At 46.7% G+C, this 21,245-nt stretch overlaps 1 protein-coding gene across 2 annotated transcripts in view; it reads right to left on the bottom strand.

Annotated features, from left to right (window-relative positions):
• PUSL1 (pseudouridine synthase like 1) overlaps positions 1–20,971 on the bottom strand; it is a 42,915-nt gene extending 21,944 nt beyond the window's left edge. Inside the window, exons 1-3 of one of the 2 annotated variants that reach the window (XM_061600526.1) lie at positions 20,420–20,971; positions 16,315–16,372; positions 1,004–1,191 (exon numbers count right to left, since the gene is read on the bottom strand). In XM_061600526.1, the coding sequence (XP_061456510.1) occupies positions 1,004–1,191; positions 16,315–16,372; positions 20,420–20,478 (305 nt within the window). In that variant the 5' untranslated portion in view covers positions 20,479–20,971. The remainder of the gene's footprint in view (positions 1–1,003; positions 1,192–16,314; positions 16,373–20,419) is intronic. The other variant, XM_061600527.1, reaches the window with a different exon arrangement.
• Positions 20,972–21,245: the final 274 nt, after the last annotated feature.

Below are 21,245 nucleotides of genomic sequence, written 5' to 3'. Positions count from 1 at the left end.
ATTCTGACAGCTCGCCACCCAAATACGGAACGACAGCGCTAGGGAGCTGACAGCCTGACTAGGGCAAAGGGGCTGAGTTAACAAGAGCACCGGCTGAATATCTTTTAGGGGACGGGCCATAGCTTTGCATGGCGAAGGCCCCAGGTTCAATGCCTGGCATCTCCGGGTCCAGGCTGGGAATGTCCCCTGCCTGAAATCCTGGAGAGCTGCTGCCAGTCAGTGTAGACAATACTGAGCTAGACAGACCCAACTGTTTGACTAGGTATAAGGCAGCGTCCTACGGGGTTGCATGCAAAGGTCCCAGGTTCAATCCCTGGCAAGTTCCGGGTAGGGTTGGAACTAAAAAAAAGCCCAACTGTCTGAAATCCTGGAGGGCTGCTGGCAGTCAGTGTAGTTCCACTTGGGAGCTTCTGAGCAGAGCTTCCAAGCGGGATCCAATCCTCGCCAGAAGCAGTGTGGCGCCAGGTTTGCACAGCGCCAAAAGCAAACAGGTTTTGGAGCACGCTCTAAACCACACTCTCCTGATTGGTCCTTTACGGCCCTAGCTCAGGTTGGGCGGAGTTTAAATTTTTGGCACCCAACACAAGCCCCTCTGGTTCCGGGCAGGATTGTGTCTACCCGACGCCCTACGGCATCCATCTGATACAGTATGATCGGCTCTGACTGGCAGCGGCTTTCCAAGGTTTCAGGCAGGGGTCTCTCCCAGCCCTGCCTGAAGATGCTAAGGATTGAACCTGTGACCTTCTGCATTCAAAACAGATGCTCTACCCCTGAGCTATAACCCTTCCTCATATTTATAAGAAGTTCCATCATGCTGAGTGATACCAACGAGCTAAGGACCGCCATCCAACAACCTCGATTTGAACTTGGGTCCCGCCAACCCTATTCCGACACCCACGTACAGGCTCACCCTGTTCCAGCTCCCTGGAGACCTTGTCCCCACTGGTCCAACACATTCGCCGGTGCGAAAGCGTTCAACGCTCCTTAACGTTAAGGAACTCACCGGATGGCCTCACGCTTCAGAGGGCGGTTGAGCGCCTCGACAAGGATCCTCTCTGCGAATGGTGGCTGCCCATTCGACCTCTCTATGTCAATGTGGGCGGCGTTGCAGAGGGCATGGACCCGAGAGTCAGTGCGGCTGGAGATGACGAATTTGCTGCGGGCAGAAGGTTTGAGCGTGTCGGCTGCCTTCTGAAACAACAAGGACAGAAAATGCAAATGAAAGAGGAAAATCAGAAGGGGGGGGAAGCTTCTAAGTGGTTTACAAGTATCAAATCCATCCACAATGAAAATATACAATAAAACAAGGCAGGTTTTTTAAAGCATTTTTTAAAAATGTCAGCTAGAGGGACCAATCTGAGACAGGTTTTTTTTTATGTCATCCAAGTTCCTTAGGAGCAGGAAGGGGCAAACAGACAAGCCTTGCAGAGACTTCAGTGTTGTGATATAAATGGATTATAGTCTGAGAAGTAGCTTATTTTTAGGAGTTGCAAGCAAAAGGCGAGAGGCCAGATCCACTTGGAGGTCATGGACAGATCCTGTTCTGCCCGGACCAACAAGCGCATCTCACGCCAGAGTGGGACGGGCTTATGGCCAGGAAGTCGCCGTTTGGCACAGATGTTCATCATTCACGGTTTATGGCCTCTGCCATCCCTGACGGGAAACATCTCGGAAAAGGAGATGAGCATGCCCATCAATTATTAAAAACGGCGAAGCTGCTGAGAGCCCAGGCAAGCACCACTAAGCAGTGATGTCATCCACAGGCATTAGCTGTGGCATGTAGGCATCAAGACCTTTGTATGAATTTACAAAGCCCTGAACAACTTAGCTCCAGGGTGCCTTAGGGACCACCTGAACCCTTGTACCCCAGCTCGATCACTGAGATCGTCTGCAGGAGCGGCTCTGGTCGTCCCCTGAATTGGCGAGGCTCATTTGACACTGACACAAAAGCGATCCTTCAGTCTCTTCGACTCGGTCCTGCGGAATGCTCCACCAACAGAGATTCAGCAGGCGCCTTTTCTTCTAACGTTTAAGGGTCTTATGAAAACCTCTCTGTTCTGGCAGGCTTATGCAGGCAATTAAGAAGATGTCATTTTGCAATAGCTGACCTTTGTTTTCATTGTATTTTTTGATGTTATTGTAGCGTAGTAGCAGTTTTAATCTGTTGTAAAATGCTTTAATGTTTTTAACAAAATAGCAGTATACAAACATATTTATAAATAAATTCATATTCTTCCTCTTTCAACAGGCCTTTACCTCAGTCTGCATCTGAACTGGAATTGTTCAAGACATTTCTTTTCTTTTTAAGGAGAGCCAGTGTGGCGTAGTGGTTAGAGTGCTGGACTATGACCTGGGAGACTAGGGTTCGAATCCCCACACAGCCATGAAGCTCACTGGGTGACCTTGGGCCAGTCACTGCCTCTCAGCCTCAGAGGAAGGCAATGATAACCCCCCTCTGAATACCGCTTGCCATGAAAACCCTATTCATAGGGTTGCCATAAGTCGGAATCGACTTGAAGGCAGTCCATTTCCATTTTTAAGATGTTTTTATCGTTTTAAAACTTGCTTCAAACCACAGAGGCAAAGGCACAGAGCTCGTAAAGAAGGCTCTGCACAAGTCACCAACCAGATGACTGTCAGCGCTCGCAAAGCCCTGTGCCTCTGCAAACACATCTTTACCTGCCTCACAGGTGTAGGACAGGTGGGTGTCACTTAGCCAAAATGGCCTTGCAACCCAAATGGGGAGGCTTGGCGGGCCTTCTTGAGTCCAGAGACCGGAGGTCCCCTGTGCACAGTAGCATTTAGGTTTGGTTTTATTTAGATTTCACACACTTCTAAAGAAAGTCTTCATCTTCTCAGGATACCCTCCAAAAGTAGCCGGGGGGGGGGAAGAGGACTTCGCCAAAGGTTCTGCAAGCTCTAAATCAAAACAGTTTAACTGATTAAAAGCCAGACAGTGAATTGGCTTTCATAATCATTTAAAATAAGAACTTTAATCTGCCAGCAATCCCTACAAGATCAGTAAACATAGTGGAGAGAAGCCCTTCAGCAAATTAAGCAGATTTGTGCATTTCTGCAGGATGCAAATAGTTCCAAGGATGGAGTTGTTCACAGAGAGAGAGAGAGAGAGAGAGGGAGAGAGGGAGAGAGGGAAAGAGAAAGAGAGAGAAAGAGATTGCAAAAACTCACTAATCTGCTTAATTTCCTGATGTTTTTATTGTGTTATCACTTGCTTCAAACCACAGAGGCAAAGACAGAGGTAAACCACAGAGGCAAAGGCAGAGCCTTCTTCTTTACAAGCGCTGTGCCTTTGCCTCTGTGGTTTGAAGCAAGTGATAAAACAACAAAAAACATCTTAAAAATGAAACGTCTTAAAAACAATTCCAGTGCAGATGCAGACTGGGATAAAGGCCTGTACCGGCTTGTTGAAATAGGAAGGTTATGAATTATTTATTTATCAATATATTTATAAATATATATAAAAAGAGCTGGAGCATATTACCAGTAAAGCAAAGCAAAAGTCTGGGGCTTTGCAGTTCAAGGAGAAAAACCAAGGGATGGGGTGACAGAGACAACAGAGGTTGATAAACTTATAACTGTAGATGCAGCCCTCCTCTTCGGATGCACACCTTAACGTGGTGAGGGGGTTTGAGTGTGTTGAAGAAGCTGAGAGCAAAGCCTTCAGGAGTCTCGACCAAGAGGCTAGGCTCCTAGCAGGGGCACCCAAGGCGGAATGGTCAAAGCTGAAACACCAGACTAAGATGCATCCAAACTCAGAGGAAGACAATGGTAAACCACCTCTGAATATCTCTTACCACGAAAACCCTATGAACAGAGTATCCAAAATGCGACATGAGATAGTGCTGGAAGATGAGACCCCCAGGTCAGAAGGCACTCAACGAGCTACTGGGGAAGAAGAAAAGACAAGTACGAGTAGCGCTGCGATTAATGACACAGCCAGGTCAAAGCTGAAAGAAAGCACAGAGGCTGATGTACACAGATGCAAAAGGAGAGTCCATAGTTGTACAATGCACACAATAGGAACATGGAATGTGAGAAGCATGAACCAGGAAATGTTAGAAATTGTCAAGCAAGAAATGGAACGCATCAACATTACAATACTTGGTGTGAGCTAACTAAAATGGACGGGAATGGGACATTTCCAATCAGGCAACTACAAAATATTTTATGCAGGAAATGAGAAATGAAGAAGAAACGGGGTTGCTCTAATAGTGAGAAGTGATGTAGCAAGAGCAATTAGGAGCTACAACGCAAGGTCTGAGCGAGTTATATCAATGAGATTAAACGGGAAACCTATCAACATAACCATCATCCAAGTCTATGCTCCGACGGCAAATGCAGAAGAAGAAGAATTGGAGAGATTTTACGCAGAAGTACAGGAAGAAATTGATCACACACCAAAACAAGATGGGCTGATAATCAGGGGGGACTGGAATGCAAAAGTAAGAAACAGAAAAGAATTAGGAATTGTGGGGAAATGGGGCCTAGGAGACAGAAACGAAGCAGGAGAAAGACTTATTGAATTCTGTGAAGCCAATAATTTGTTTCTTCCAAACACATTTTTTGAACAACTGAAAAGACGACTGTACACGTGGACATCACCAAATGGCCAATATAGGAATCAAATTGATTATATAATTGGTAGCAGAAGATGGAGAAGTTTCATACTTTCTGAGAAAACAAGACCAGGAGTGGACTGTGGTACAGATCATGAACTGGTCGTATCGAAAATCAGAGTAAAGCTAAAGAAGAAGAACAAAGCACTCATAATGCCAAAATACAATTTAAATAACATCCCAGAGGCATATAAAGATCAAATAAGGAACAGGTTTGAGGCTTTAAACTTAGTTGACAGAGAACCAGAAGAACTATGGAATGAAGTCAGAGATGTTATCAGAGGAGAATGCAAAAAGACAATACCTCTAGCTATAAAGAGAGAAAGACCCCAATGGATGACTGAAGAAACTCTTAAAATGGTTAAAGAGAGAAGGAAAGCAAAAGCAAAAGGCAATAGAAACACGGTCAGAAACCTAAATGCAACAATACAGCAACTAGAACGTAGGGACAAAGAGAACTATTACAATAGTTATTGTACAGAAATAGAAAAGAATCTCTGCTGCTGAAACTCTCAGAGCAATTTTCCTTTAGCAGTTGTTGCATGGTAAGAGAAAGTCATCTGATGCAACTTTCATATTTATTTTAAACATATATAATGAATTTCATTCAATACCACACCAAAAAGGCATAAATTATAATGAAACAATAACAATCCAATACAGTACTGCAGCAGCAGTTTGTTTTTGTTTGTCTGTTTAAAAAAACCCTATCGCTGTTATTACTCTTGTTTCACCATGTTGATGCTGAGTGAAGCTTCACCCACTGAATTTCTGTCTGAGAAGATGCCAGCTCAGCTCCTAGCCTTGATAAGATTCCTGCACGTTCAAGGCCATAATTCTGTCTTTGTTCATAGTCATGCTCCATTTTTTCACACACAGGAACACTCTTGTGAACTTGCAACACCCTAGAGAGTAAGTTCTAAACTTGTTTAATCAGAAGTACATCCAACTGAGTTCAACGGGACTTACTGCCTACTAGGTGTTTAGGACTGCAACACACTAGTTTCATATCAAGGCAACTCTCCCACCACACATTGTTGCCATTCTTCCATTTGGTGTAGTTAGAAGTAAATTCCATTCAATCCAATGATGCATATGCTTTTACATAAGCATGGGCTTGCATTGTTACTATGTAACACCCTCCAAAGCTGGCTGTTGATGCAGGATGCGTTTGTAAATTGACGCTAACAGTTTCCTTGCAAAACCAAACACCAATCTAGCAATGTAAACAGAACGATGACAAGTTTATTCTCACAATAGATCTTTTTAAAAATTGTTTATTAGTATTTTCCAAAGTAGCAAACAATGAAACTGAAACAAAGCAAATCAAGGTCATACACCACATATTTTTTCTCTCTTCATTCGCACTGTGAGGTAGTGGTTCTCCTTCATTATCAGGGAAGAATGCAAAAAGACAATACCTCTTGTTAAAAAGAGAGAAAGACCCCAATGGATGACTGGAGAAACTCTTAAAATGGTTAAAGAGAGAAGGAAAGCAAAAGCAAAAGGAGACAGAAACACAGTCAGAACCCTAAATGCAACAATACAGCGACTAGTATGTAGGGACAAAGAGAACGATTACAATAGTTATTGTATAGAAATAGAAAAGGACAACAAAATGGGAAGAACAAGAGCCCTATTCCAAAAGATTAGAGAAATGAAAGGGAAATTTAAACCATGAGTAGGGATGCTGAATAATCCACAGGGGAACACACTGACTGACCAAGATGAAATAAAAGGAAGATGGAAGCAATACACTGAAGAACTCTATAAAAGAGATGACAGGATGACAGATTCATTCACGGAGGAACCATATGATGAAGAACCAGAAATTTTAGAATGTGAGGTCAAAGCTGCTCTTAAAATACTTGGAAGACACAAATCACCAGGAATAGATGGCATACCAATACAGTTGCTACAAGCTACTGAGACTGAATCTGTCCAAATTTTGACTAAAAGCTGTCAAGAAATATGGAAAACTAAACAATGGCCCACAGACTGGAAGCGTTCTTTTATGTACACCGCCCAGAGAGCCTTTTTGGCTTAGGGCGGTATATAAATTAAATTAAATAAATAAATAAAATAAATATACATCCCAATTCCAAAGAAAGGGGATCCCAGAGAATGTAGTAATTATCGAAGTATTGCCTTAATATCCCATGCAAGTAAAGTAATGCTCAAGATTCTACAACAAAGGCTCTTGCCATATATGGAGTGGGAAATGCCAGACGTCCAAGCTGGATTTAGAAAGGGAAGAGGCACCAGAGATCATATTGCAAACACGTTGGATAATGGAACGGAGCAAGGAATTTCAGAAGAAAATCACCTTGTGCTTTATAGATTACAGCAAAGCCTTTGACTGTGTAGATCATGAAAAACTATGGAATGCTTTAAAAGAAATGGGGGTGCCACAACATCTGATTGTCCCGATGCACAACCTATACTCTGAAGAAGAGGCTGCTGTAAGGACAGAATATGGAGAAACCGATTGGTTCCCCATCGGAAAGGGTGTGAGACAGGGGTGTATTTTATACCCTGTTTATTTAATCTGTACGCAGAACATATCATACAGAAAGCAGGATTGGACCAAGATGAAGGAGGTGTGAAAATTGGAGGGAGAAATATCAATAATTTAAGATACGCAGACGATACCATACTACTAGCAGAAACCAAAAATGATTTGAAACAAATGCTGATGAAAGTTAAAGAGGAAAGCACAAAAGCAGGACTACAGCTGAACGTCAAAAAGACTAAAGTAATGACAACAGAAGATTTATGCAACTTTACAGTTGACAATGAGGACACTGAACTTGTCAAGGATTATCAATACCTCGGCACAATCATTAACCAAAATGGAGACAATAGTCAAGAAATCAGAATAAGGCTAGGACTGGGGAGGGCAGCTGTGAGAGAACTAGAAAAGGTCCTCAAATGTAAAGATGTATCATTGAACACCAAAGTCAGGATCACTCAGACCATGGTATTTCCGATCTCTATGTATGGATGTGAAAGTTGGACAGTGAAAAAGGCGGATAAGAGAAAAATCAACTCATTTGAAATGTGGTGTTGGAGGAGATCTTTGCATATACCATGGACTGCGAAAAAGACCAATAATTGGGTGTTAGAACAAATTAAACCAGAACTGTCACTGGAAGCTAAAATGATGAAACTGAGGTTATCATACTTTGGACACATAATGAGAAGACATGATTCATTAGAAAAGACAATAATGCTGGGAAAAACAGAAGGGAGTAGAAATAGCGGAAGGCCAAACAAGAGATGGATTGATTCCATAAAGGAAGCCACAGACCTGAACTTACAAGATCTGAACAGGGTGGTTCACGACAGATGCTCTTGGAGGTCACTGATTCATGGGGTTGCCATACGTCATAGTTGACTTGGAGGCAGATAACAACAACAACAACGTAGATGCAGCTTTTGGCTTTGGACTGCCTTCAAGTCGATCCTGACTTATTGCCACCCTATGAAGAGGGTTTTCATGGTAAGCGGTATTCAGAGGGGGTTTACCATTGCCTCCCTCTGAGGCTGAGAGGCAGTGTCTGGCCCAAGGTCACCCAGTGAGCTTCGTAGCTGTGTGGGGATTCCAACCCTGGTCTCCCAGGTCGTAGTCCAACACTTTAACCACTACACCACACTGGTGTAGATGCAGAAAGCATAGAATTCCAAAACTGGAGTGCAGAAAACAAGGGATGTTTTTCTTCTTCTCTCATACTACAGGGGCTGTGCACCTCAGGCCTGGGGGCTGATTGCAGCCCTCTAGGCCTCTCTATGTGGCTGTCAGGAGACTCCCCCCGGCCACACCTCCTCTCCAGAGGCCACCGCCCCTCACTGCTTCTGCTTTGCTCCGAAGAGTAATTTTTGCCTGACTGGAATGCATCTCTGAACCCCAGCAATGCCTTCCGCTAGCCTGGACGGAGGACAGAGAGGGGTGTGCGAGTGTGTGTGGAAACTAATGAACTACACAAAGGTAAAATTGACATTGCATTGGTCTGCCCACTTTTGCCTCTGGCTGCCTAGAGTTCATTGGACCAACAGCCTGACACAGTACAGGGCAACTTCCTATCGTGCCCCAATTGCAGAAGCTCTCAGAGATCTTGTTGGCGTCCCGCGATTTGGTCCTGCAAAAGCAAGTCGCGTCTTTTTCCAAAAGGCAGAAAGTCAAAACTTAAGAATCAAAAATAACCCCAAAAACAAGTCGTTTGGAGGACTCCGGCGTGGGTGGCAGAATGGGCAGAAATAATATTCTCCGGGGGAAGAGAGCTTTGCTTACGTAAGAATCCTTTTTTGGGGGAATGTGAAACGCTATATTTACCCTCTTGTTACCGCCTTGCATAGAGAAATGACAAGAATAAATTGGTGGGGGGAGGAAGCAGCAGGGAATCAAATGGCTGGTGCTTCGGCTCTGGGAATTATCTCTTGGCTGGAAGGGAAAATGAGACCTCCAGCTAAATGGGTAATTTAACTGTCCTTACACGAAGCTGATCAGGATGTCATCTCTGTGTTCTCAGCCCATCCTGCACAATGATGTGCTCCTGTCTTGCACTCGCACGCACCAACACCCTTCGTGTGGCACAAACACCCTTGCCAACCCATCAGCACCCTCGTCTAAACTGGCTTCTCTGCAGCAAGAACTGGGAGGAAGGGCGGGATATAAATTTGATAAATAAATAATAAATAAGAACAGCCCACCGAATGCAGCAGGGGTCACCCAGAATGTAGGTCCCTGGGCAATGGGGACTGATCCATTAGGGCAGATGAGGCACTGCCCTACCAAACCCTGTCTGCCCTCAGCCAACCCCCCACCTGCCTGCCTTTTTGAACCAGCTCAGGGGCATGGCCTTGCCTCTAAGCATCCTCCTCGTCTCAGGACTGCCACTTGCAGAACTCTGCAGGGAGGAGGACGGGGACAGAACTAGAATGAGTTGGCTCTGCCTCCCATTGGCTCCGGTTTCACTTACCGTTGGGCGCCTTGCCTTCCGCCCTGCCGGTTCCAGTGGGCACTAGCCACCGCTGCCCATGGGCACATGTGGATTTTTGAGCGAGTGCCGCAGATGCCACCCCGCCTGGTCACTTTTTGCCCCCTCCCTCTGATCACACATAAGAGGCAAAGCACGCACAAATACACTTTGCTTGTCCAGTGTGTAAGACGTCGGATCCAGCAGAATTAATCTGAGCCTTGAAAAGCGTTGGAAGTGGAGCAAGAGCGTCTCTCGTTTGGGTTCTTTTGTTTGTATTCCAGAAGGAAGATAGAGTTCGGGTCCTCCAGCTGGCTAGGTTTGCCTACCTTTACCTGTGCTGTTCTCTACCTAACTTACTTTTGTTGTAAACTGATATGCTCAGGGAAACTGACCTGTCCCTCCTTCCTTTGTCGTCTTCTTCGACTGTCTGAGGAGAGAGGAGACATCTCTGTCTTTGCTCCCTCTCCAGAGCCATGAGGGCAATACTCAAGTCTGGGCACTGCACCTACAACATAGTCAATTACAACTAGGTACGCCTTTCCTATCTACTATGTATGTCTATAAAGAAAGTAGTTTTTCTTATTTTACTAAGTCTTAAGTCTCAGTGATCTAAATGCAGGGTGAAAGCCTGCTACTTAGAGAAATACACCCACTGGCACAAAGGCAGCTCAGACCACTAAATCACTCTGCATACATATTTCCATAACACAAAGCACATAGAGCTGAATAAGGAAGTGGGGAGGAGAGTCACTCTTGACTCCAGACAGAGAAGCCTGGAAGGCCGCCTTTGGCCCCCATCCCTGCATAAAGAGGAAAGCTCAGCTCTCAGGAGGCTTAATTCTGCACCCTTTTTTAAAAAGAAACCACTTCCTTAAAAAGAAAGCAAAAGCAGAATTCTAGCCTATCTCGGAAGCTAATCAGGGTCAGGGCTGGTTAATACTTGGGTGGGAGACCGCCTAGGAACACTGGCTGCCGTAGGCTTAGAGGAAGGCGATGGTAAACCACCTCTGAAGACCTCTCACCGTGAAAACCCTATGAACGCATCCAAAAAAGATTCATGGGGTCGCCACGAGTCGTAATCGACTTGAAGGCATTTAGCGACAACAAATGCCTTCTGAGCCCCCCCTTACATGCACATCTGCTGCTTTGATTTATCCCACCCCCAGCCACAGTAATCCACTCACATCACTCGTGCCAAATTAAAGAGAGCTGCAAAATCTACTCAGCAGTTATGTGTTTGTGTGATGGTTGCTGGGAAAACAACGGTCAATAATCCCGGTGAACGGTGTGTCGTTGCAGAAGGCAGGAGGAGGTGGAAATCAGGGTACTTTGGTATTACTTCATTGCAGAGCCCTGTCTAAGTAAGAAGTGCCTTTTCCATCTGGTGTAGATTCCCATTTTCAAAAGAGGGCAGGCAGACGTTTCCTCGAACGCTCTCGAGCAAAGCCGCATAAGCCAAGGAAACCTGTTGGCCCTCCAGATGTTGCTGGCCTCCAACTTCCGTCGGCCATTGTGGCTGGGGCTGATGGGAGTTGGACGGCAGCAACATTTGGGAGGACCATTGTCCCCTCCGTCTGAGGCCTATTCGTTTTGAAAAAAGGCAAGTGAGAAAGAGGTGAGAGGATAGAGTTTTATAAAGTCATGGGGTGGAGAAAGTGGATCAAGAGAAGTTTTCTCTCCGTCTCTCATAACACTGACACTCGTGGACATCCAAAGAAGCTGAAGGTCAGGAGATTCATGGCAGACAAAAGAAAAGGCTTGTTCACGCAGTACATAGTTGCCTACCAGGCTAAGTTCAAGGTTCTAAGGTCAAGTTTTGGTGTACAAAGCCCGATACAGCCTTGGGACCAGGATACCTGAAAGACCGTCTTATGCCTTATATACCCAGTCAATTACTGCGCTCTGCAGGTGAGGGCCTCCTGCAGATAGCCTCTTATCAGGAGGTCCATTCCACACAACATAGGAAACGGACCTTTAGTATAGTGGCACCTACCCTTTGGAATTCCCTCTTAAATATTAGACAGGCGCCATCTCTGTAATCTTTTCGGCGCCTACTGAAGACCTTCCTCTTTCAACAAGCCTTTTAAGTGGAGACCTTATCCCAGTCTGCATCTGTGCTGGAATTGCTTTTTAATATGTTTTTACACCTTTTCTTTTTTTAAAAAAAGATGTTTTTAAAGCTTTTTTAAAAATGTTTTTAAATATGTTCTCTTTCTTTTAGGGTTTTTTTTCCAGGCTTTCACACCTCTAATTGAACCTATGACCTTTCCAAAGGCAAAGCACTTGCTCAGCCACTGAGCTACTGTGCTTTCCCAAACTTGGCATATCAGGTAATTTGACTTTCACAATTTGAAAAGTTGAGCTTTTTTTTTTTTTTTTTTTTAAGGCTTGCCCTCCCTGACAAGTCTGGTTGCCTGGAAACAATACTTACCCTAGGTGATCATAGAGGGGCAAAACGGCTATTTGCAAACCTCTGCCAGAGAGTCATCCATCCATCCCTTTTACATAAGCTGCCTGCAGAGGTCCATGGCGAAGAGGAGATTTGGGAAAGTAAGAAATTATATGTCTCTTTCGAGTCGCCAGGAACACTTTCCAAGTCATGTAGGATTTCCAGATGCTTCCCTCTTGCATCCACCTTTTTCCTTTCCTTTCCTTTTTTTTACCCCTCCCTCCCTTTGGAAAAACAAAGACTCAAGCTGTCCTGGGCTCTTGTCCTGCTGTTTGCTGTTTTCTCAAGCATGGGAAGAAATTCTTGGAGCTGGAGCGCACGTTCAAGGGCCAAGAAAAAGGTTTGCATAGAAAAAGATTTCGTTCTGGGCACCCTTCCTTGCAAAAACAAAAAAAGAAAGACACTCAGGATGGGGGGGCAGGGAGAGAGAGGGGGGACTGACAAAAACCCACCATGCATACATAACATAGGGATGAAGACCAGCGGAGGTTCAACAAAAATTATATCTTTATCCAGGAGAGGGGCCCCGTTTCCTGGTGAAACCGCACAGAACGCACACAAGGGAGGGATCCACTGGCTCTCCTGCCTCACGTGCAAATGTGTCCTAAGACAGCCCAGACCAAAGCTGGCTATGGAACGGGAGGCGGGCGCTGTGACGCCCTTCCCCGGCTCTCCCTGTCAGGTTCCTACCTGCGCGTGGTTACTGCCTGTCACTAGGCACCACCAGGGACTCCACCAGTCCGGACAGCTCTCTCTTATGGTTTCTCTCCCCGCTCTAGCACAGATCTCAACAGATCCCCCTGCTAGGCAACCACCAGTAACGTCCCAATACTAGTATTCCCAGAGACTCTGAATACTGGTATTGTTATTCTCTTCACCGCTGCCACCATTTGTTACAGTTCCCCTTCAGCCTTGGTCATTACCTTACCCTCCCTTCTGGTCTGTGAAACCCCAGCCAAAGATCAGGCCTTTGGTAAACCAAATTAAGTATTTATTACAGATAACAAAGCTAACAAGATTTCTTCTTAAGGCACATAAGCATATGGTTTTACTCAATACTAATCCGAACTCCACCTCCCTCCTGGTAAACAACTCTCTAAACCCCACCAAGCAACCCACTCAGTTCTCTTCTCCCCCTCAAATTCCACTCTCACTCTTCCTTTTATACATCCAGCCATTTAAACACTCAGCCAATCATCTCGCATTCTACTGCCCATTCACTCCCCCTCTTTCACTCCACTTACCATGTATCTTCTAAACAACCAACACTTACCATATATACATTAATATAGGAACATCACAGGCGCCAAGCTATGAGCCTCTGGAATAGCCTTGAAGATTAACTACCCTGGTAGCCACAGGCAAACAGGAACTCCAGGCAGAGCTGTACAGAATGTACATTCCTCTCCCCCCAAAACCTACCATCGTCCTTTCCCGTAATGACATACCAACAGTGGAAGCTGGCTCATTAGAGCGCATGGGGGCACTGCCCCACCATCCTCAGCCAGCCCCTACCTACCCGCCTGCTTATTTCCAACCTGTCCAGAGGGTGGCACCAACCGTTGACAACTTCATCCTCGGGCGTCTCAGCTTTCACCCTCGTAGGACTCAGCCAGGAGGGGGTGGGGACAAAACCGGGATTAGTTCACTCCCCTGTCATTGGCTTTGGCTCCGCCTCCTCTCGGGCTCCCTGCCTCCAGCCCCGCCACTCCCGGCGGGCAGCAGCCAGCCCCGCAGAGCACATCACAGAAATGCTGAAAACCCACCAGATGCATGAGACCGGCGACTCCCAGTATGCCATAAGAGGCGGCAAAAAGAAAGTATGCCTTGGAAAATAAAGCCACCATTTTGGATGGAGCGTAAAAAGCTGCCTGTTTGTTGACTGAGCCCAGTGTTGTCTTGTTCTCACTGGGAAGACCTCCCAAAGGTCTCTGGAAAGAGTCCTGTGACTTGATTCCTGATCATTCTAAATGGAGGTGCCAGGGATTGAACCTGGGCTCCTCTGCGTGCTCTGCCACTGAGCCACAGTCGTCGTCCTCCTCCAATAAAGCAGCTAAGATTCCGGTCCTCATGGTTTTGAATAAAGAGCTCATTTAAACAGGGACCTGCCTTACAAAGAGACTGACTGTTGGTCCAACTAGCTCAGGATTGCCTACACTGACTGGCAGCAGCTCTCCAGGGTTTCAAGCAGCAGTCTCTCCCATCCGTCCCTGGAGGTGCTATTGGGGACTGAACGTCGGACCTTCTGCATGCAAGGCAGATGCTCTAACCACTGACCTACGGCCCTTCCCCTGCAATGCCTTGACAGAGGCTCTCTGGGATTTCAGACGGGAGACTTTCCCAGCCTAACCTGGAGATGCTGGGAATTGAACCCAGGGCCTTCTGTGTGCAATGGGTCTACTCCAAGTAGGACTTAGCTGGATACAACCATATACATACACACACACCAACTTGCCCTGGTATAGAAACAAATCTGAGTCTCTGGCAGCACACTTGGGGTGCTGTCAGAGGCAGGAGACTGGGGAAGGGAGGGACCCACTGGCTCACGTGCAGACGTGTCCCAAGACAGCTCAGACCAAAGCTGGCTAAGGAACAGACGGAGGGAGGCGGTTGCCAGGCTATGTGCCGCTTGCCTTCTCCCTTATGTTGCGAACGCGTGGCTCGGAAGGGTGGGTGTTTAGCAGGAGTGAATCACTCCCTTTAGGGAAAAAAATATATCCAGCATTCCAACCGGCATGCAACCCTAAGCATGTTCAAGCTGGGAAGACTGCCATGATCTCGAAAGCAAGCTTGCGTGTTTTACTGATGATCAAAAGTTCAATCCGAGTTTCTCCGGAGGTATCAGATGCCCCAAGAAATCTAATTTGCCATTTCCAGAGCATGGGTTACCCCACTCGCCCAGACTTACAAATCCATATATACATTTAGATTGTTCTCACGCCTGATGTTGTGTCTCACAATGGGGACTTGCCTTGGACGCTTCAGGCCAGGGGTCGCCAATGTGGTGCCAGTGAGTGCCAAGGTGCCCTTGAGGCCTTCCTCTGGTGCTGGCAAAGCTTCTGAGCTCCCCCACCCCCTTGGTCATGAGGTGCCAAGACTGTGCTTTTCAAGAGAGAAAAGGGTAACCATAGAGAAGACGGAGGAAGTTGGAAGAGTGGCGCTCTTTCCCACTTCCTCTTTCAGCTCTATGAGCTTTCCAAGGCTCAGTTTAATTCTACCTGGATCCTCTTGGAAAATCGAAGTGTATATGTGCACACACTCTCTTTTTCTGTGGTTTTGGGGGATGGGGTGTGGGGGGTCTGATCAGGATAGCGAAAATGGGAGAGAAGTGACCAGAGGGGTGCCCATGATACTTATTCAACAATCCAAATGTGCCCACAGGCCTAAAAAGATTGGTAACTCTTGTAGTCTAAGCAGAGGGTAGGAAACTGAAAGGAAAAAACCTACCAGCTAAAAATCAGATGTACTGAGGTGGCTGACCTAGGTCTGAGAAGTACCACACTTGACTCCCCATACACAAAAAGGAAGCCTATCAGGGGGGAAGGCTAGAGTGGAACCCTGATATGCTGGCTTTCTGCATGAAGGGAGTTTTTGTGGCATGGAGGATCATTCACAAGGGCAACAAGAAAAAAATTACCTGCATGTACAAAAATAAGGGCTTCAGGTAAAAGGGTCCCAGTCTAACCTTCTTCCCAATTGGCAAGCTTTCTACATGCAGGGAGTGCTTGCCTTGTCGCCTCTGTTCTACGACTGAGCCAGACTGGGCACCTCAGAGGGATGTCTCATCATCACTCTCCTGCCCCAGGATCAACCTCTGTGACAAACCCCAATATTGTGACGTAGATCAAGAGCGTCTGCAACGTAGCGCCCCCACGGACGTTCTCTGACAAGCAAACGTCTTGGGGTTTCATTTCCAAATGCACATGGTTAGCCTCGGGTTCATCCCCTTACTTTCCACACCCGACTGGTCAGAAGTAATTTGCTCTTTTGCAAGGCCCGTTCAGAGTCATTCAGGAGGAGGAAGCAGCTTCAGAATAACATTTCCGAGCGGCTGCCGAGAGCCCTTACTTCACAGGAGGAGTGCCTCCCGCCCCTGGGCCAAACAGCAAGCCACCCTTGGCTTTCGCTCATCTCATATTTTCATAAAACGCCAGAAGGCATCCCCTTAGCGTCCACAGAACCACCTGACTGGGTGCCCAAAGGCGCCAGCCCCAACCCGCTTTCTAGAGCCGCTGCTCTTGGCACATACCTCCAAATAATTCTGTACCCCAAGCACCGGCTGGTCAGAGGACACTTCCATCACGCCACTGCAGGAGGAGGAAAAAGGAATCACAGGAGAAGCAGACGACCACTAGGATTCACGTACATCGACAACCACCCCGTTTGGTATCTTGCTGAATCAAATCAAAGAGGGGAACTTCAGGCTAAACGTGGCCCTCCAGGTCTCTCTACCTGGCCCTTGGGATTTCCCCCAAGACACACCCCCTCGTCGCCCAAGACACACCCCCTCATTGCCCAAGACACGCCCCCTCATCGCCCAAGACACGCCCCCTCATCGCCCTTTGCCCAGGACACTCCTTGAGTGTCCTTCCATGGCTGGCTTGCGTCCCAGAACTCAAGAGAGTTGCCGGCCTGGATGAAGAACAGGAAGGGGTGTGTCGAGTGTGTAGCTTCCCGGGGAAAGGGAAGATTTACCTATGGCTCCGCCCACATTGGCCTCTGGCCCTGCTCACCCCTGGCACGCAGCCTCCAGAAAATTGCCCAGAATGGAAAGTAGCCCCCAGGGCCGGAAAAAGGTTCCCCATGTTAAGAGATCCCGAGTCTGCACTCGTGGTTGATGGGTTTTAAATCGCATCAGCGGGGCTCAGGAGTTCTAGTAAAAAGGAATCCCCCAAATCTGAAGTGAGGCTGCCTGTCACATAAAGCCAGACAAGACCAAACAGGGAAGGCCACTGTGGTGACTCTACTGTTTGGCTCCGTCCTCAGTTCCCAGCGGTCACCTGCCTCACCCTGTAGGACAGGGATGGACAGCCTATGGCTCTCCAGATGTTGCGGACTGCAACTCTCATCATACCCCTGGTCATTGGCCATGTTAGCTGGGGCTGATGGGAACTGGAAAATATTTGTACTGCTTTATATATGCAATCCTTGCAACACTGTTCTTCAACTTAGGCACCCAGATGTGGTTGGACTATAACTCCCATCATCCTTGGCCACTGGCTAAGCTGGCTGGGGCTGATGGGAGGTTTAGTCCGATAACATCTGGGGACCCAAGGTTGAAATAACAGGGCCATACAACAACCCTCTAAGGTAGGCCATAATATGCCCCTATTGCGTATGAGGGGGTGGAGGTTGAAAGGCACCGAGAGCAAATTTCCCCAGTGCCACAGTGAACATTCACAGTAGAGATGAGATCCAAACCTAGGACTTCCACAATATGATTCTATAATTCTGTTAGAGCTGGAAGGGTTCTCAGAGATCATCCAATCCAACCCCCTGCAGAATTCTGGATCAACAATGCAACAAGAGCTCCCCTGAGGGATGGCTCTGCTTACATACCTCCAGAGAAGGTATAACCTAGGAAACTGCCTTAGACAGAGTCAGACCAATGGTCCATCTAGCTCAGTATTGTCTACACTGACTGGCAGTAGCTCTCCCAGGTTTCAGGTGGGGGGCATTCCCAGCTCTACCCGGAGAGGCCATTGGGGGTTGAATTTGGGACCTTCCGCATGCAAAGACGACACTCCATCACTGAGCTACAGCCCTTCCCAACTCGCTGTTTAATTTCGTCACCACTACGTTGTCAGGCTTAGGTGGGCAACACAGCCATTTCCAGAGAGGACAGTAGGAGTTAAGGGAAGAGCGAAGCCGTTAATTGACAGCACTTGGCAGAAACGCCCAAGGTCAGGCTGCAGCTGTAACGGATAAGTGAAGCAGCAATACAAAGGCTTCAATGAGCACACAGAGGTGTGGGGGTAATAGGAAGGCGTTATAGAGTTGGTTGGAGAGAGAGAGAGAGAGGGAGCACGCTGTGATAAACTGCCTATAGCAACAGTAAAGTTTATTCTTCTTGAAGACTTGGCTGATGGTCTATTATTTCGGTCGGCGGCTGGCACTAATAGGCTAGTTAGCGCGCTACTGGACTACTGGTTATACTGGTCAATAGGTGCTGCACTCTACATATGTTAAGCCGGGTCACGGAAATGCAGTGGGTTTCCTACAGCCAATCTTGGAAAACAGGTTCGTTTTTGTTTAAAACCCCATTTTTAAAAAAAAAAGAAGAAGAGAAACTTGCATGGGAAAGAACCAGCAGGCTGAGTGAAATAATTGCCCTATTAATAATAAAAGAACCTAACAAGGTTAAACACAATGAACAATATTTTAGCAGCAGGTGCAGAAACGAGCATATCAGTATACTTAGCAACAGATGTCAGTTGCACACTTAATTCTAATTATTCCCCCTTCTCTTCTCTCCCCCTCCTCTTTTCCTCACCGCCAGTTTCCCATTGTCTGGGCAAACGTCTCGCCCCACTGAGTTAGAAAGGGAGGCTCGTTCAGGAGAGAGGAAAGCAGCCGGATCTCAGCTGTCAATGTAGACAGTTACTGAGCTACCTGGACCAGTGGTCTGACACAGAATAAGGCATCTTCCTATATTCCTTGGAGGAGGGGGTGCCTCCTATCAGTGTCCCCTAGGAGGTTTATCTGGCTGGGGCAGCTGGGCTCTGCCACCCTTTAAAACTCCCAACAATGCCCCAGATTGATGCTAATCCAGGTCATCCTGTGAAATTAAAAAGGGGGCTAGATTCAGCTACCTGGCACTAGCTGGAGAGCAACCCCAGATGTTTTTGAGTGATTTTTTTTTTTAAAGGTGGGTTCAGGACAGACAAAAGAGCTTGTACCTGAGCTTACTTATTTCCTCCACCTGCCTGATCTGTTTTTCTTTTGTGTCGTGTATATTTAAACTCTAGCCAGAGAACAGGGACTATGTAGTGATCCCGAGGCCAGACTCTCTCTGTAGGAGCAGGAATATTGCTTGGGGAGGGGGGATGCTTTAGAATCCATTACTGTTGCTTGAGGCACAAGTGGCCTCAGTGGTGCCAAGTGTTATAGGAATCGTGGGACGCTGCCTTATACTCTCAGACCATTGGTCCATCTAGCTCAGTACTGTCTACACTGACTGGCAGCATCTCTCAATGGCTTCAGGCAGGGGATCTCTTCCAGTCCTTCCTGGAAATCGTGGGGGTTGAACCTGGGAGCTTCTGCATCCAACGCAGGTGCTCTACCATTGCCAAAACAGCACAAGAGGAAACTACGAGCAGGCTTTGGAGAACATTATCCTTCTACTGGGAGGTACTGGGGATAGGAAGTTGCCTTAAATCGAGTCAGGCCCATCTACCTCAGTATTGTCTACACAGGCTGCAGCACACACCTGGGATCTTCTGCACAAAAAGCAGGTGTTAAGGTTGCCACCTGACAGTATTCTGCAAGGAAAGATTCAAGCACATACTGTGACCTGAATATTTTAGCCATAGATGCTTGACTAGTTGAGAGCCAGTATGCCATAGTGGTTAGAGTGTTGGACTACAATTTAGGAGACCAGGGTTCGAATCCCCACATAGCCATGAAGCTCACTGGGTGACCTTGGGCCAGTCACTGCCTCTCAGCCTCATGAAAACCCTCTTCATAGGGTTGCCATAAGTCGGAATCGACTTGACGGCAGTACATTTACATTTAGCGTAAGAAATCCATTTTTTAAAAAACGTAACTTTTTGCAGTTTGAAAAGCAACAAGGAAATACACTAAAAAGTGTGGGATGAATGAATGCATGCTTAACAGGAAGACACATAAACCCTTGACAAGCAAACTAGAGGGAATGCTCATTGTCATATAACTCCCTTGCAAAAGAATCAGAACAAAGTCTCAAATAAGGACTGGAAGGAGTCTTACCTCCATGCAAGCTGTGTGTCAGCAAGCCAGGATGAATGTTGAATGAACAGGTCGCCTGGAGGAGACTTCAAGTCTCCCACTGAGCTACAGGTGCCTCCATAGGACACTTATGGAAGGGACACAGTAGCTCAGTGGATAAAGCATCTGCCTTGCATGCAGAAGGTCTCAAGTTCAATCCTCAACATCTCCAGGTAAGGCTGGGAGAAACTCCTGAAACCCCGATGAGCTGCTGCCAGTCCGTGTAAAGAACAATGAACTAGATAGACCAACGGTCTGATTCAGTGTAAGGTAGCTTCCTATACGCATGCGACCATTGAACAATAGTATGTTTAATACTTAGACGATTCTCCACACTCCCCCCCCCAGCCTTTCTCCTTAGGAATCCTTTTCAAACATACCACACTTACCTATATTTGGTCCCAAAATACTGAAAGAATATCAAATATCGAACTCTTGGAGAAATCATATCGGGCTGTTCAAACGCAGCGATGCAATTTCACCTCCGGCCCCAAGAAAAAAACAGGCAAGTTCTGAATCACTGCTATGATACACTGTGAATAATTAACATTGCAATTAAATAACAGCAGGCAGATGTTACATCTCCCTGGCTCTGGAGGTGGAAAACTCTTATTGCAACACCAGAATTGCCCCCATTTTCCTTGCTTTTAAAAACGGCCAATTAAAAAGAAAGAAAGTCACACCCTCCGCACTTTCTCAAACCAGCCGCGCCTAACCCAGCATGGGTCTGCCTGAGTTTGCAAGCGGAGTCGTCTAGCAATGAAAAGCCCCCTGTCGGAGTGCCTACCAGATTGCCTTTCCTTAAACATAATGATTTTTCTAAAAAAAACAGAGTTGCAAGGTGCTTCTGCTTTTGTAGCATTATTTTCTCCAAGACTTATGAGGGACACAAATCAGATCTCTTCCCTCCCCGACCACGGTTAAGAGAGGGTTTGATCTGTTCGACTTTGCAGGCAGTATGTTGGGCAACCAAAAACTGGTGCAATTGAAGAGATAGGGCGTTTTCACGAGGGCCTAAGACTGTCCGTGTCGCACATTCATTGCAATCATCGGCTACACAGGGACACACTGCCGACTGGAGAAGGAGGAGCCGAGATTCAGTAGTGATCTTCTTTAGGGATGGGAGGGAAAATCTCAGCTCTGAACACAAACGTTCAATCTCCTTTGTGCTAAAAAGAATTTATCGTTCTTTGTTGTGCTGGTTGAGAAACACCA

Source organism: Rhineura floridana, chromosome 18, assembly GCF_030035675.1.
Source record: "Rhineura floridana isolate rRhiFlo1 chromosome 18, rRhiFlo1.hap2, whole genome shotgun sequence".
In the NCBI taxonomy this organism is placed as follows: Eukaryota; Metazoa; Chordata; class Lepidosauria; order Squamata; family Rhineuridae; genus Rhineura; species Rhineura floridana.
The sequence above is the reverse complement of the archived record's forward strand: the minus strand, read 5'-3'. Positions and strand labels throughout refer to the sequence as shown.